This window comes from Neopelma chrysocephalum, unplaced genomic scaffold, assembly GCF_003984885.1.
Source record: "Neopelma chrysocephalum unplaced genomic scaffold, ASM398488v2 Primary Assembly neopelma1_89, whole genome shotgun sequence".
NCBI lineage: Eukaryota > Metazoa > Chordata > Aves > Passeriformes > Pipridae > Neopelma > Neopelma chrysocephalum.
In genome coordinates this window covers 3,783,854-3,799,374 of record NW_020897751.1, presented here as the reverse complement: position 1 = coordinate 3,799,374, position 15,521 = coordinate 3,783,854, and the positions used below count along the sequence as shown (strand labels likewise).

General features: G+C 44.6%; 1 protein-coding gene across 3 annotated transcripts in view; it reads left to right on the top strand.

Annotated features, from left to right (window-relative positions):
• The first annotated feature begins 2,454 nt into the window (after positions 1-2,454).
• TSPAN15 (tetraspanin 15) overlaps positions 2,455-15,521 on the top strand; it is an 18,186-nt gene continuing 5,119 nt past the window's right edge. For 2 of the 3 annotated variants that reach the window (XM_027693072.1, XM_027693074.1), the window contains exons 1-5: positions 3,746-3,850; positions 8,486-8,671; positions 10,573-10,647; positions 12,637-12,732; positions 14,327-14,443. In XM_027693072.1, the coding sequence (XP_027548873.1) occupies positions 3,755-3,850; positions 8,486-8,671; positions 10,573-10,647; positions 12,637-12,732; positions 14,327-14,443 (570 nt within the window). In that variant the 5' untranslated portion in view covers positions 3,746-3,754. Of the gene's footprint in view, positions 2,619-3,745; positions 3,851-8,485; positions 8,672-10,572; positions 10,648-12,636; positions 12,733-14,326; positions 14,444-15,521 lie in introns of those variants that run through there. The other variant, XM_027693073.1, reaches the window with a different exon arrangement.

Genomic DNA, 15,521 nt, shown 5'->3' with positions numbered 1-15,521 from the left:
AGCTCTCACAGCAAGAGAGAAGCTACAGTTAACGCAATGTAGCAAGGTCCTTCTCTTTGGATGGCTGCATCCCCTTTCCCAGGGTATGCTCTAGAAGTGTAGTGCCCTCACACAAGCAGAAGTTTCGGGTCCTCACAGGGAAGAGGAACCCCTGACTCTGCTCGGAGCACGCACTCTGCTCTGTTCGCTGCCAGCTCTAAAGTTCAGAGCAGAAACATAAGCAACACACTGAGGTTGAGAATTCCAAGAGTACTTGGCACTGGCTCGTGCCTGCTCTCCTGGAAGCTGAAAGTGCTTCAGGTATGAAAACCTGCTTTCAGGATTCGGGAAGCACGCAGGGTGCTGGGAGGGCAGTAGTTTTCGAGCTCCCGGAGCTGCAGCTTGTGCCAGCCTCTCCTGTAACAGGGCAGTATTTATCCATTCAGGATCCTCTCAACCAGCTCAGCCTGGACTCTTTCCTTCCTTCATTAATTTTTGGAGGCAACCTTGAGATAACCCATCACCTAACACCTGCACTTCTTTAAAGCAGATATGGTATTGCCCAAATGTTGTTTTTTTAAGAAATCAATACCTGTAGTACTACATATAATATCTCCTTCTCTTCACAATAGACTTCCCTGCAGGCAATCCCACTCACTTTCCTGCAGGCAATTCCACTCACTTCCTTACCCAGAAACTGCAAAAACACACTTGTCCATATCTTCCAGCATGCATTGCAAAGCTCTTCCAGGCTCTTCTTCAAAGTCTTCCGCTGACACCTCATTAAGCAGCTTATGGACCTTTCACTTTCTATACACAGTCCAGGAGGGCTCTTCCTGATTTGCAACATGAATTCAACAGCTAATAGTGTTCTTCAGATTATTTTTTTTCTTCATCTCTCAAATCTCTGCAAATTCAAAGGAGAATCTGAGTAAAACCCTCCATATGTTTAGCTGGGAGCGCAGCTTAAGCGCTTTATCAGTCATGGAAAGCAAAACATAAGCAAGCACTTGGGAAAAGGGCTGTACTTTTTGACCTTTCAATGGTGAAACCATAACCTCTCTCGGCTGACTTTGAAGACAGTCAGAGTGCCCAGGTTTCTTAGGAACCTTCTTCTGAACTGTCTGCCCTGTTTCCTGATTTGTTACTCGGGTGATAATCGGAGAGCAGTCACCCTTTGGTCAATATTTCATCGTACAAGTCAGGAGGGATTTACTTTCCTTTATCCACACCCACACCTTTTATTCCTTTGCTGGTTGTGCATTGACAAGGTTATCATCCTGGAGCCCTGCCAGTGACTTAGTGACTCAGCCTTTTGACTTGAAAACTGGAGTGATTTTTGATAAAGGTGGGCTCCAAATTCCTCAGGGAAGTTGCACGTGCCTGGGACTGTGGTTAAAACCCGTCTCTCCAATGATTTTGGAGTTGTACCAGAGAAGGAGACTATCTGGGAGAAAGGTTTTTGGGTTTGGCTGTTTTCACAGTTGTTTTTATTATGGGCAGGATTGTTCAAGGCCAAACGTTCCTGTGCTGAGTCACTGATCCCAGGTCTGAGCAAAGGGTGAGAGGTGCAAACAAAAGATGCAGGTCTGCAAGGTCAAGAAGGTGATTGAGGGATGTTTTTTGTTTTGAAAACATAATACAAGGTAATACAGGCAGTAGAGGCTTTAATTGTATTGCAGGTTGAACTCTGCTTTGGGAGGAAGAACCTTTGTCCAGGGAACAGGTCTGAGAGCAGGACCATGAGCATCCACTTTGGGTGGGGAAAAGTGCAGTTGGCCTGCAGCTTTATCAGCCAGGCATGGGCTGGAAGGAAGCAGAAAGATGCCTCTTGGTAGCTCTGAAAAGCTTTGGGTCTTTCTGACACACTTTGATGCAGGGCTAACTGTGGGTTCACTTCCTCTTCTGCAGTGCTCCTAATTCCCTGAGTCAAATGTTCTGTAATCTATGGCTTTTTATGACTGTCCTTAGGACAACCCTGGTAGCCCTGGAGATGAGTGAGGAAATGTGGAAGTTACTGATCCGTAACATGAACAAAACCACCACTAGCTGAGCTATTGGGTGGTCCAGGGAGCAGATGCTGTAATGCAGGATCTGCCTCCATGCTGGCAGAGATGCCAGACTCCTTGTTGGAAAACTGCAGTTCTGTGCTGCCTTGGGCTGAGGGGGAGAGAACGCAACCAAGAAGGACCCTCAGCACCACAGGCAGTTCATAACATCTTACTTTTAACCACTGTTTGCTGCTGAACTGTACTAATTGTGTCCAGAAATCTTGTCATTTCAATATACAGACGATGTCTGGGATTCAGGCAAAGGAAGGGATTAGTCAATTATTTTCATACAGTTTCATAACAGGAACCTGTTGTGATGCATTGGCTCCATTCAGGGTGAAAACAACAGGAAAACGGACACTCCTTTTAATCAGCTTCCCCATCCAGCTGGACATGCCCTGAAATTTTATTTGCAGAAATCAGCACAAATAAAAAGGCAAGGCATTAAGAAAGTCACACCAAAACTATTAATTTAACTAAATACTCAAACAAGGAAGATGTCTAAGTGACAGGAACATGTTTGGATGTGAATGACAACCATGAGACATGAAGAACCTGTGGCAGACTTTAATTCCCAGCACCTACACGGTATGTGATGTGATTTCCAGCCTGCACATCGCTGTAAGTGTCAGGGATAATGCAAATCTGTTTGAAAATTGAAGTTGTGATATTTTAGAGAATGAATGCTCTGGGGCATTGTATTATTGTCAGAAACGTTACAGGTGAAGAGCTACCGGTTGGGTCCTGGGCTGGATTATTTGTTTCCCAGAAGCACATATATTGTATGACCTGACGAAATGATGTGTGACTGACTGCTTACACAGTTTTACGTACACAGCTCGGAGGTTTTCCAGTCGCTTTCCTAGGTAACTTAAGGACAAATGCTGCCTCACTTCATCTCCTCTGACACCAGACGCTGATTTTCAACGCCATCTGTCTCTGCTCCGGGCCAGGATGCAACAACCAACTCTGTGACAGTTGTCTGCCACTTTGAATGAGACTTTTTTTCCCCGGGGGAAAAATAGCCCTTTGTGGGACAGGAGTGCAGCGCTGCGGGCTTGAAAGGGCTTATTTCATCTCGGAGGCATGAATGGCGTTTGCAGTTCATGATCGCTGCGTCAGACCCAGCGCTGTCCCACTGTCACAGCAGCGGGACGTGGATAAACCTCGGTGCAGGCAGAAAATGTGGCCAGTGCAATACGCCCATTAACTGTTGTTATTTGCAGGACATGCTGGACAATCGCGTGGGTCTTACAACGAAAGGTAAATGCCCTGGTATTGCTCCACCGTGCCGGCGTAGCGCCCAGGGATCCTGCTTTGCCGTGTTTACGGATGCTCGACCCAAAATCCCGGCGCCCACGGGCAGCAGGAGCTTCCCACCGAAGTGTTTTTGTCCGGGCTGTTTCAGTGGCGACCCCGGAGGTTTTTGGGGGTGCGCGCGTGGCTCTGGCAGCGCTGGAGCAGCCGGATCTGCTTTTCCTGCCGCCTCCAGCTGCGGGGTTAACCCCGATCGAGCGGCCAGGCGCGTTTGCCGGGGGAGAAGAGAAAAAAAAAGCGAAAAAAGAAGAAAGCAGCAGCCGCAGCCGAAGGTCCCCGCTCCCTCCCCTGCGCTGCCCGTGCGTCCCCGCTCCGGAAGCGGCGGCGCCCCCGGGCCCGCCCCGCTCCAGCCGGGAAGGGGCGGGAGCGGCGGGAGCGGCGGCAGGTGCCGCGGGGCGGGAGGGAGGATGGCGGCGGGGGACCCGGAGCAGGCGCGGTACTGCGGGCGGCTCTCCTACCTCTGCCTCAAGCTCACCCTCATCACCTACTCCACCTTCTTCTGGGTGAGCGGCGGGCGGGGGCGGGCGGGGCTGTGCGGGGGGCTCGGCTCGGAGCGGGGAGTCCCGGACCGCGGTCCCGCGAACCCCCGGGCAGCGGGGTCCCCCCGCGCAAGGCCCCGGGCTTTGGCAGTCGGTGGATGTTTCCGCGGCTGAGGTGGCGGGTGTCACACCCGTGGCAGCGCCCCGACCTTCCCTAGGGACTGACGAACTGGTTCTGGCGGATGGGGAGCTGCAGGAGTTGGAAGTTGGGCAGGTAAAAATCGTCCGCGCGCGTATTAAAATGCGGCTCTTTCCTCCAGGAGAGGTGGGCAGATAGAGCCTTTGCCCTACAACGTCACTCACCCGTGTATGGGATAAGCCCTCTCCCGAGCCTTGGCAGGATGAGGCTGCGAGGCTGTAGAATTACAGGTGTGTGGCACTTGCTGTCCTCATCCAGGTGCTGGATAAAGCCATTAAGTCGCAGAGGCCAGTCTGCGACCACTGATTTCTGACATGTGGCAAATCCACCCAGACCAGGCACCTCCCGGGCTGGAAGGAGCCCTTGGGGCTCTTTTAAAGTACCCTTTGTAAGCACTATGATTTTAAAAGGTGCTTTTTCAGGCTCTGGTATACTGGGGTGATGCCGGCTCCAGGCTGTACTAATGTAGGAGGTGCTCAGGCGGGGTTTCTTTCTGGCCTTTTCAGTTTAAACGCTGCTTAAGCTCTTGTTTGGCTGGTCTGTTTCTGTCTGACACAGTATTTGCCAAGTGGGATCATAAAGCTTTTAGTGCACTGCGTGGGAGGAGACCTTTAGATCCACCAGGTTTGATAGTAGGTGTCTGATTAAAGATATGATTTAATAAAAAAAGATTGAAACATGAAGTGTTTGGGTGCAGTTCAGGCTTTGAGGGATCTTGAATATCTTTTGTCTGTCTTAGCAGACAAGACAACCCTTGGGTTTAGGCTTCTGACACTTTCCTGCGTTCCTCCACAGCGGCTATTCCGCAGGTGCGAGTTTCGGGAGAGAGGAATTTGGTGTGTTATTTTCCCACCCGTGTTTTTGCAGCGAGTCCTTTGCGAAGGGCCGTGCGCGTTGTCTGCTCCGCGTTTTCCATGGGCACCAAGGGCCCTGGGTGGTGGGATGTGAACATTCATTTGGTGGCAGAGAAAGGGCCCTTCTGAAGCGATTCTCGGGGCGTCCGCGGAGGACAAAGCCTCTTTCAGGCAGCCCGAGGATTTTATTTACTCTTTGTAGTTGCTCGCTGTGGATTTTCAATGCTCTGCCCTTGTTTATAACCAAGAGCTTCCATTTGTCGGCTCTGCCGGGGAGATGGTTTGCTCCGGGAGGGAGAGAGGGAGGGGGAGGGATGGGGGCTGCAGGAGGGGGAAGGAAGGATGGGAATGCTGGCCTTTGCTCGGGGGAAGGAAGGCTGGCGCTGGGCATCGTCCCGGTGCTGGGGCCGAACACACCCCGCATTGTGTGAGGGGCAGCCTGTGGGCTCGGCTCGCGAAATTCCCTTTTATTTCAGCTTAGCGAGGCAGATCTCATCAGCTGTAAATGCCACTCGCCTGGTTCTCTTTTCAGCTGTGTTATTCTTGCTGAGTTTGGGTGTTTGCTGGGGTTTGTTTGTTTGTTTGTTTGTTTTTGTTGGGGGTTTTTTGTTTGGTTTTTTTGCTTTCAGGGTTTTTTTAATTGGTGTAAATGGAAGTAAAGTTTGGCTGTGGAGTATTGGCTTGCTTAAATTTCGGGTGGTTTGTGATGTTCTGCTGCTGTCTGGGGCTTTGACCTGCTGGATGCTGAGTTCATTCGATTCCCTCCCTGCTGTAGCTGTTTCTCTGGTACATTACGAGCGATGAACGCCCAGATTCAAATCCCCAGGATGGTTTTAAACCACCAGGAACTAAATAATCAGCCTTATCCAAAGCAGAGAGGAAATTAAAGCATTGCTGGGAGTGTCAGAGGGGATGTTTGCTAAGGGCCCTGTGTCTTCTCGTAGGTCTTAACCCGGCACTTTTTAAAAAACTAGTTGTCCCCATAACTTTTCCAGGTAACTCTTCTGCTGGTGAATGAAGCTGTAATGTAATTTTTCTCGCCTGGCTGAAACAAAATCCAGCATTTTAAACAGAAGGTGCTGTTGTTGAGCAGCTGCTTTATTTAAGAATAAGTACTGTAAATACAGGGTTAAAACCTCTGCTTATAAATAAATAAATACTTTTGCTTTCTCTTGGGAAAGCAGCTTCTGTGCATGCAAAAGCCCCAGAGAAATCCCCTCATATTTGCTGGTGGATGGTCATTTAATGTGAGTCAAGACCAGTCAATTTTCCTGTGTACACAGCTGGAATTGCCAAACTGGGAGCTGTTAGGAAGGATGCAGGATGTAAACAGCCCCTGTGTCGGTGAGTTCCCTACGTAAGAGTTGTGTTTCCAGCCCCAGTCACAGGAAGGGAGAGCACAGGTCCGAGAGGAGACTCGGATGGGATGACTGCTAAGTTACCACATCTGCTTGTCATAAATAATTGCTGCTGTTGGCTTGACCATATTAAAGGTTCAAAAGATTTTTATTAAATGCATAAAAAAGTAGGACCTAATAAAAGCATAGATCTTGGAGGCTGTGTGAACAAAAGTGCAAGTGAAAAGGGGTGAGCATATATGTGTACAAGAAGATGCTATATGTGTCTATACATCTTAAGCTCTTGAAGTGGGAATGTGTCTTGTATTTTACTCACAGGCACCTTTGAATCTCTAAAACAAGCAAAAAACTCTGAAATTTTAATGTTTTGATGAGAAAACTATGGTTAAGAAAAAGAAAGTTCAGTAAAAAGTTCTAGTCTTGAAACAATGCTCTTCTGAAATTCTGATAATCCTCTTCAAGCTTTAATAGCTGTGGTTTATGTCCAGTGTTTGGGGTTTTTTTACTTTTCTAGGCAAGAGTTAGTGTTGATGTTGTTAATGGCATTTCAGGTTTGCAGGAGAATCCGGTTTTGGTTTTTTAAAATAATAAAAAAAAATAACAATAACTCCCAAGTCATGTGTGCAAGTATGGTCCCCAGTTTTATAATCTGTATTAGGTTTGTATGGTGCTGAGACTCCTTCCTCAACTGTTAGAGCTGCATTTAAAAGTTTCTAACTGATTTATTTTGTCATCTGCTTGAAAAGAAATCAATAATTTATTACCCAAATCACCACATTTTTTAAAAGCATGAAGCTGACACTACAAATGGACCATCTAGTAATAAAAAATAAACCCAATTACAGTTTTACAGTAGAAGCATATAAGTGGTAATTTTATTACCTGTTATTTGTCCAGCGTGTTTTCTCTTCTGTCATCATTACAGCACAATTTCTGCATTTGTCAGAGGGGGAGTAACTCTCAATTTGCTCCTGTCAAATTTTAAGTTGCTTTTTAAATAGGTTCAGTATATTTATTTTTATGACTGAGCCCTTCTGAGAATTTTCTTTTTAAATGACAACTTGATGGCATGTCCCACATATTGTCCTTTGGGGATATTATTCATTCCCTTAGAAAGTCACGAATTTCCAGTATGTTGTTAATTATTTTAAGATATCCCATAATTTAAAAAGTATTTCAACTGTTTGGCTCATGTTCTTGTGAATCATGTTGTGTGTTCACCTAGCCCTTTGCCCGGGATATACCATGTCATATCCAAAATTAAGAAGTGAAATTAAAAATGAAGAAGTATAATTAAGAAACGTTGGTGTGCAGGGAGCAGACCCGTGGAAATGTCAGGTCAGAAAAGGGGAATGTTGTTTATCACATTGCCAAAATGATTGATTTGTATCTGGTCTCTTCCCTGAGGATGCATCTGGCTGTTGGAGTCAGCAGGAAAGTTTTTCCACTGCAATTTTCATGATTAAGTATTGTGGGCTGTTTTTTATTTTAATTAATTCAGCATAATTCAAAGTGATTTGCAGCCTGCCATAGGCTTAGTACCAAGTGATTTAATGACTTAACTAATTATTTTGATTGAAATATCTTTACCTTTTTAAACTAAATATGTTTCTTCTTATTTCACTTCTGGCTTTATCAGGTACTTGCTCAAGAACGTGATGTAACTTCAGACTTGGATTTTTTTGTTTGTTTTTAATCCAGTGCCTTTCTCCTGATGGCAGGAGTGGAGGTACAGGATATACCTGGCTGTGTTTACTGAGCCTAAATGTGATAGGAGCTGGTATGAAGGGATGGATAAGCTGTTTGCAGATGGGCTTAGAAACTTAGAAATATATATCTATTTATAGATATATATTCATACACAGAGAGAAGGACAGACAGACACGCAAAGGAGGATCATTAATGCCATGGCAGTTGCTCATATATGTCATACATGTGATCTCAGATGAGTAATACATTACATTTCAACCAGTGCTGTATGTTTCAGTTTGTTTAACTTCTAGCACGCTAACACATTACAAAATATATTTTTGAAATTAACAAGTTTGATTTTTTTTTTTTGTAACACAGCTGTTTTTCTGCCTTTGTCTTTTTCCTTTCTTTATCCAAACTTCTGCTTTGTGTGTTTCACTGTTTATAATGAATCCTGAAGTGAGCAGTCCCAGGCTCCTGTGTACTCACAGCATGTCACCTCAGTGTTTACTGGGAGAAGGAGTAACATCCCTGCTCTCCTCTGTTTCTGTTCCAGCTCATCGGAGCCCTCGTCCTCGCCGTGGGGATTTATGCAGAAATCGAAAGACAAAAGTACAAAACTCTAGAAAGTGCCTTTCTAGCCCCAGCAATTATTTTAATACTTTTGGGCGTTGTAATGTTCCTGGTGTCCTTTGTGGGTGTGCTGGCTTCCTTAAGAGACAACTTATGCCTTCTGCAAGCAGTAAGTGCTGTGATTTTTATTCCTTATTTCCAGTGCTTGTTGCTTCCACTCTTCAGCCCCCTCTGAATTCACACCCCATAACTATGTCTGCATTGAAAAATATTTTAATGAAGTTGCTTTATTTTAAGTAAATCTGAATTTAATGGCAAGTGGTCCCTCCATCAGGGAGCAGACGAGCGAGAGTCTGACCTCTGTGCTGAGAAAACCAGCTTCCCAGTAGTTAAGTTTTTTATGGAAAATAACCAGGAATGTTCATTATTGTCAGTCAGAGTGTATGTTGTGCAAACTCAGCTGTTGACATACCATTTGACACTGGCTTCTCATTTGGACCTGGAGGAAGCAGCTCACGAAGGAAACCCTGGCTCAGGCTGATGTCTAGTGGTGCCTGGAGTCTGTCTGTCCTCCCCGGGAAGTGGAATGTAGGGGTAGGTGTGGAAATGTGTGGTACAAGGTTAGCTGAGTAGCTTGGGGCTTTGAGAGAAGGGCCCTGAGGGCGAAATGAAAGGGACAAGGTTTTTCTCTCTAGTGCCTCTGAAAGAGTAAATTTTAGGGGAATTCCCGGATAACGCTGTGGTTGCAGATGGAAGTTGCACATGCGACTAATTAAAAATAAAGTGTGAAAACATCTTTTTCACCTCCATAGAATCATAGATAGTTTGGTTTGGAAAGGACCTTTTAAAGGCCATCTAGTCCAACTCCCTTGGAATGAGTAGGGACACCTTGCACTAGACCAGGTTGTTCAAAACCCAATCCAGCCTGGCCTTGTCATGCCAGTTCAGTCTAATGAAATGCTGAATACGTGGTATGTTGTGCAGGACCACAACATCCAAAGCCAGAAGTAATGATGGATTCTGAAGTTATGCTGGAATTCTACTGAGATCCCATCCTTAGACTTCTCTCACACTGAGTGTGGTGGTGTGTCTGATGCTGAGAACGTTTTCCGTTCCCATTCTGGTAGCAAACCCAGATGGGTATTTAACAAAGCCGGTCCCAGATTCCTGCTTCTCAGGCTGATTCCAGATTTAGCAGGAGAAAAGATACCTGTCTGGTGAATTCATGACACCGATACTGGGCATAGAGCGCATAGAAGTTAAACCAGCTTTCAGAGGGGAGCATTAGGGGTTATTTTCAGACGAGGGATCATAAAACTCCGCTCCCGATGAAGTTCATTGTTCCACAGCGACCCAAATTCACATAACAGCCATCTTTTATGCCTGAAGCATTGGAAAAACATTTCAAGTGCTGGTACCTTGCAGCCATCTCATGGTGCTGTGGATTTCTTCATGTTATTCATATTTTGTGCATGCTTTGATGAGCAGCCATGGGTGCACATGTGGTGCGAGTGCATCTGTGAGCATGTGTAGGTACACACACAAATAAATGTGTACAGCAACACACTGAAAGGTACCAAACCTGGAACTTTGCTTTGATTTAGCACTGGCAATTTAGTAGAAGGTGATTTGGATTATCTTAAGGTGCTGTTTCACCCACTAATTGAAAGCAAACAGGTAAGCACTGGTTTTGTAGGAGACATAAAAACATGAAGTTTGGTGTGGTTTATAGCAGTCCATCAGTGTGCTTCTCTGGGATGCTGTTGTGGAAAGAAGTGTCTTGGCATGATAAATACATCTAATGGTTTTGAGTCCATTCAAAGCAGACAAATAACGTGTTTGTCAATTGGGCAAAACCCAGAATAACTCAAGCGAGGAAAAAAGGCTTTCTCGTGACATGTAGAGTTTTATAAGAACAGACCCATAATTTCGTATCTTCTTTTAAAATGCCGTCTCGTTTGCTGAAAGCCAAATCTCTTGGCAACTGAATGTTAGACTTAGGGGCACTAATTGAAAGAATAATTGGGGTTTGTTCTGTCTAATGACTCACTTGCACTTGTTTTTCTGCAGTTCATGTACATCCTTGGTATCTGCTTGCTGATCGAGCTGACCGGTGGAGTGGTGGCCCTGATCTTCAGAAACCAGGTGAGCTCCTTGTGTTTAGGTTTGATCACGGAGAACATGACTTAAGATCCATGAAGTTACAGGTGTGCAATATAAAACACCTTTTGGTGTTAAAATTGTCACTGGGCAGTAACTGATGGAGGTCTGAAGACAGGTCCAGGCTTTTCAGGGCCTTCAGGGTTCAGCGATGGTGGGATTTGCCATTCATCGTGGTGGGATTTGCCATTCATCTGCTCTGGAGATGAATTCCAGATTAAAGAATTTGAAGAAAATCTGGTAACTACGAGTGTGCAGTACAGGCAAAACGGGTTTCCAGCTCTTTGTGTATTACAAAGTGCTTTCTTCTGTTTTGCCGTCTGGGTCTGACTGCTGATTTGGGAAGTTTCCAGATGGATTTGGAGACTTTATTTTTTAGTGGCCAAAATGTTTTACCTTACCTAAAGGACTGCTTTTCCCTGCCCACATCCATAAGCAACGTAACTAATTTGTATAGGAGACTCCATCATTCACTAGCATGCTATTACTGTAATAAAACCTTGATTTTTCTAGACAGAAAGCAGCATACTATTCTTTTCAGTTAGAAATGCTTTAAAACATAAATGTGTTCGCTATGGCAAGTACTGGATTGCTGTGCTTTGACTTATTTTTCTAATCTGGCAAAATATGAGCATTAAAAGGAGATGCTGAATAATAAGACATGTTCCCTCCCCAGCCCAATACTACCAAGCTCATTTTCCACAAAAGCTGTACATACATGTGATGTTAAAAAAAACCCCACCAAACTTAAAAAAAGATTTTTTTAAAGAAAATAATAACTTTGTATTTTGAGGTAGTACTATGTTCTCTCTGGCTGGTGCTTTCTTCTTACTCCATGCTGGACCAAAGCGGGACAGCTGTGCTCAGGGACAGGTTTCTTTCATTGTTTTTCAAAGTTAATGGAGAAGTTTGGTCAGTATAGGGAGGACAAGGAAGTATTTATAAAAGCTTAGGGTAGCAGCCTTTATTGAGGTGCTGTTTGTCTTGCATGTCTCACTGATTTTTTTCCCATTTCTTTCTCTACTGCCTTCTCAGATCTGTACGGTCTAAATGAGGTTCTTGGCCAGTCAGGATGGTCCTGCAAGTTGTTATTTCTCATCACCAATGTGCTAATGCTTTTTGTTCTGGTTTGTCTGGAAGTGCTGCAGTTTGTAGTACTGAGAAGACGAGTAGGTGTATTTCAGGTTTTCTGACCTATAAGGATTTTTAGCTTTGGGCATTTTAGCAGCTGGATTGAAAGGGAAGTCGTTACATTCCGGTTATGATTAGTCTCTGTTTTTGCTGTGCTATGATCTTGGGTCTTGAAAACCAAATACTTTTTCCTTTGTCCTCATCTTCTGAACTTAAAAGATGTTTTTTTGCTTTAATTTCTAATTTGCCATGCTGAGGACATACCATCTTATATCTGCCAATCCACTGCCATATTTCTCAAAGAAACCACTGTAAAACGTACCGATACACTTTTTTCCTGCTTAAAGTGAAATAAAGCTCCTTGTCTGGCAGTTATGGACTCCTCGGAAAATCAAATTAGTGGAAAACTCGCAGAAAATAAAATTTATGGAAGGTGGTGGTGACACGGTCAACTTTTGTTGCTCGGGGTGTGGTGCAGACCCAAGATCCACTGTTCTGTCACCCAAGTGGTGGTGAGGATCCCAAGTGCCCAGAGGGAGGGATCCTGCCTGGGTATAATGGGACCGTGTCTGGGAGGTGCTTGGAGAGCCTCAGAGAAGAGAAGTGTCGCACTGTTGGCACTTCCCATCACAAACCCAGCAGTGTGGCTGCTTCCATAAGAAAGAACAGATGGTTGGTCCCTGCAGGGCTGAGCTAAGATTTGTTTTTAACTAGGGTTTGTTTTTCCTTAAAGAAAAAAGCCTTTTCTTTTGTGCCCATCAGTTACACTTGTCACTTTAACCTGCTCTTCTGATTTTGTTTCTGAGTGCAACCCACGAATCTTGTTCTCCTTTTGCTTTTCAGACAATCAAGTTTTTGAATGATAACATTAGAAGAGGAATTGAGAATTACTATGATGATTTAGACTTCAAGAACATCATGGATTCTGTTCAAAAGCAGGTTTGTTGTTGGGTTTTTTCCCTGGCACTAACTTGGTGCCGAGATGCAGCAGGTCCTCGGCGACGGCTTTGAGTTTTTCCAGTGAAGTGATAATCAAGTTCTCACTGATGAGTGGGGTGGGATCTCGTGTGTCTCTGTTCTGGTGTCGCTGAGATCAGGCCTCACCCAGCATTCCAGCTGGCATTTAAAACCCTCTACATCACTGCAAAACCAGGGGATCAAAATGCAGCTTTTGCCTTGGCAGGTGCAATTCAGATGCTCAAGGTCAGATCCTACAAACACGTGGGCTTATGGAGGCCCCACAGCTGGATTCAGACAAGCTCAGCCTAAATTCCACCCGAGGGCTTACACTCAGCGTTTCTGTTGGTCCAAGAGATTCAGAAGCATCTTGTTAACAGGAGGCACTGGATAAAGAGCAATGAGGTGGCATTTAGGCTGTTAGAACACAACATGTTGTGTTGTCACTCGAGGGCACCCAGAGAGCTCTCTAACAAGGTGGTTATTGGAAGGAAATGCCCGTGGAAGTGTATATACCTGTAATTAAACTTCAGAAATGCTGTTGAGCCCAGCTGAGCATTACTTAATGGCATGTGAAGTTGACTCATGGCCTTTTTTTTTTTTAATAAGGCTGGTCTGTTGAAATGTTTATTGGGTTATTGAAGAGTTCTGCCATGCAATTCAGAGACTATGGAAGAAGCAGAAAATGTTCAGAAATGTGATGTCAGGGCCCATGTGATGTCCGTGACTGTGCCAAATAATGATTAAAAAAAAAAATTAACTTAGGAAGTGTTACATGTATTTTAGGACATCGTTATGGAGATGGCAGCCTGCTTTGAAAAACAAAGTTAGCATGGAAAGTCTGTCAAAAGCAAACCATCCCGAGGAAATTTTGTCATTAGACTTCATAATGCTTTAAAATTTCCATGCACTGCCCAAAATTATGGATACATACAGCCAATATACATCTTACTGATTAAATGAACTGCTGCTTTTCCCTTTGTTTAAATTATAAAGTGAATATTTGTATGAAGTCAGCATAAACTTACAGTATTTGTTTGTCAGATTTCAGTTCTTCTAAATTACACCCACAATGTTTTGGTGAGATTGATTTATGCCTTATAGCAATGCTTTTGTCTTTGAGACCCAGTTGGAAATGTAGTCATAATCCTTCAAGCAACTGCAGAAATTTATTACAGGTCAAGACAGAATGAATTTAAAAACATTGCTTAGTGATGTCCAGACCTGGAAAGATAATTTTTCAACTTGCAAAAGATGGGAAGTGGAACTTAGCCACCGGTACTTTGCTCTGGCACCCCAGGTTACAGCTCAATGAGTGATGGAGGAGTGCCACCTATATCCATAATTCTTTTTAATTCTGTCTATCATATACATTCATATGTGCCTTGCTGACAAAAGGACAGATATTTTGGGTGGCTCAGGGCTTTTTAAATTATTTTATTCTAACTCTGTTTTCTACTTATTCAAAGAGTTCAAGATACGATTTTCTCCCCCCTTTTACCTTTTAGAATCATAGAACCATTTAGGCTGGAAAAGACCTTTAAGATCATTGAGTTTTGTGTTGTTTTTTTTCCAGTTTAAGTGCTGTGGTGGAGAAGATTACAAAGATTGGTCCCAAAATGTGTACCACAACTGTGGGGCGCCGGGCCCACTGGCCTGTGGGGTGCCCTACACTTGCTGCATCAGAAACAAGGTAAGTCCTGGCCCCTCAGCATCACTGGGGTTTGCTTAGAAAGGTACCTTACTTTAGGAATTCTGGGGTGAGAAGTGAAGGAAAATGGGCCCTTCCCTCCCCTAATGGGTCTATGGGTCTTGACAGCTTGAAAAGGAGAAAATAAAATGAGTTAGATGTGTTGGCTCTGCTCCATTGTACTGACCCACCACGCAGCCCCAGAAGGGATCTTGGGAGCTCCTCTAGTCTCATGGCGAGCCTGAACGAGAGCTGCTTAAAGTTAAGTTTTGCTGGTATTTTCCCCAGGGTTTGCTGTTCCAGCTTTGCCAGGAAGCCTGGGCCCTGATTGCTTCCGTGGGTGGGGGTTGGAGTGATGTGCACCAGCTGCTGTGTGAGTTAAAACCCAGAGTGACCTCGTCATCCAGATTATTCCAGAAATGTGGGCAACTGACCTCAGGGTCAGGGCATGCTTGTGGGCACGGCTCTAGACTGGGGCTGCTGCTCTGCCCTAACCTGTCCTTGAAAACTACCTGCCTTCCCACTCTCTAAAATCCTGGAAGGACTGGGGTCTGGACCAGTTTCTCCATCTATGATGAACTGGTATTAACTGGTGCTGACAGCAGGAGGAGCAGGCATTGAGTTTCATATAAATATGTTTCAATCTTATAATTCATTGCTCTTTGAGGAATGTACCATGCTGAATTTGATAAAGAATTATTCCTCAATTTAAAACCAGTCCAGGCACTCCCTGCCTCGCTGGGTTTTCGTCTTTGTTCTGAACACAGAACAAAGAGAAATTGAGACAGAGAAATTGAATGTGTCTAAGAGGAGACACAGTAGAGCTCGTGGTGGAGAACCTGCTGGTGCCTGCTTTGGGCTGCCCTCTCAACATCTGCCTTGAGCATGGCTGTTTAATTTCAAACAGGGAAAATAAACGTAATAGCTGCGTCAGTAGGTGTTCCTGAGAAATGTGTCTCATATGAAGGTGTTTATTACGTGTGCTTACACATTTTTGGTGCGTGAGAAAGGGTCTGTTTAAATCCGTGGTGAGCTTCTCAGGAACCAAAGCTAAACAGTTTTATTCTCAGGAACCAAAGCT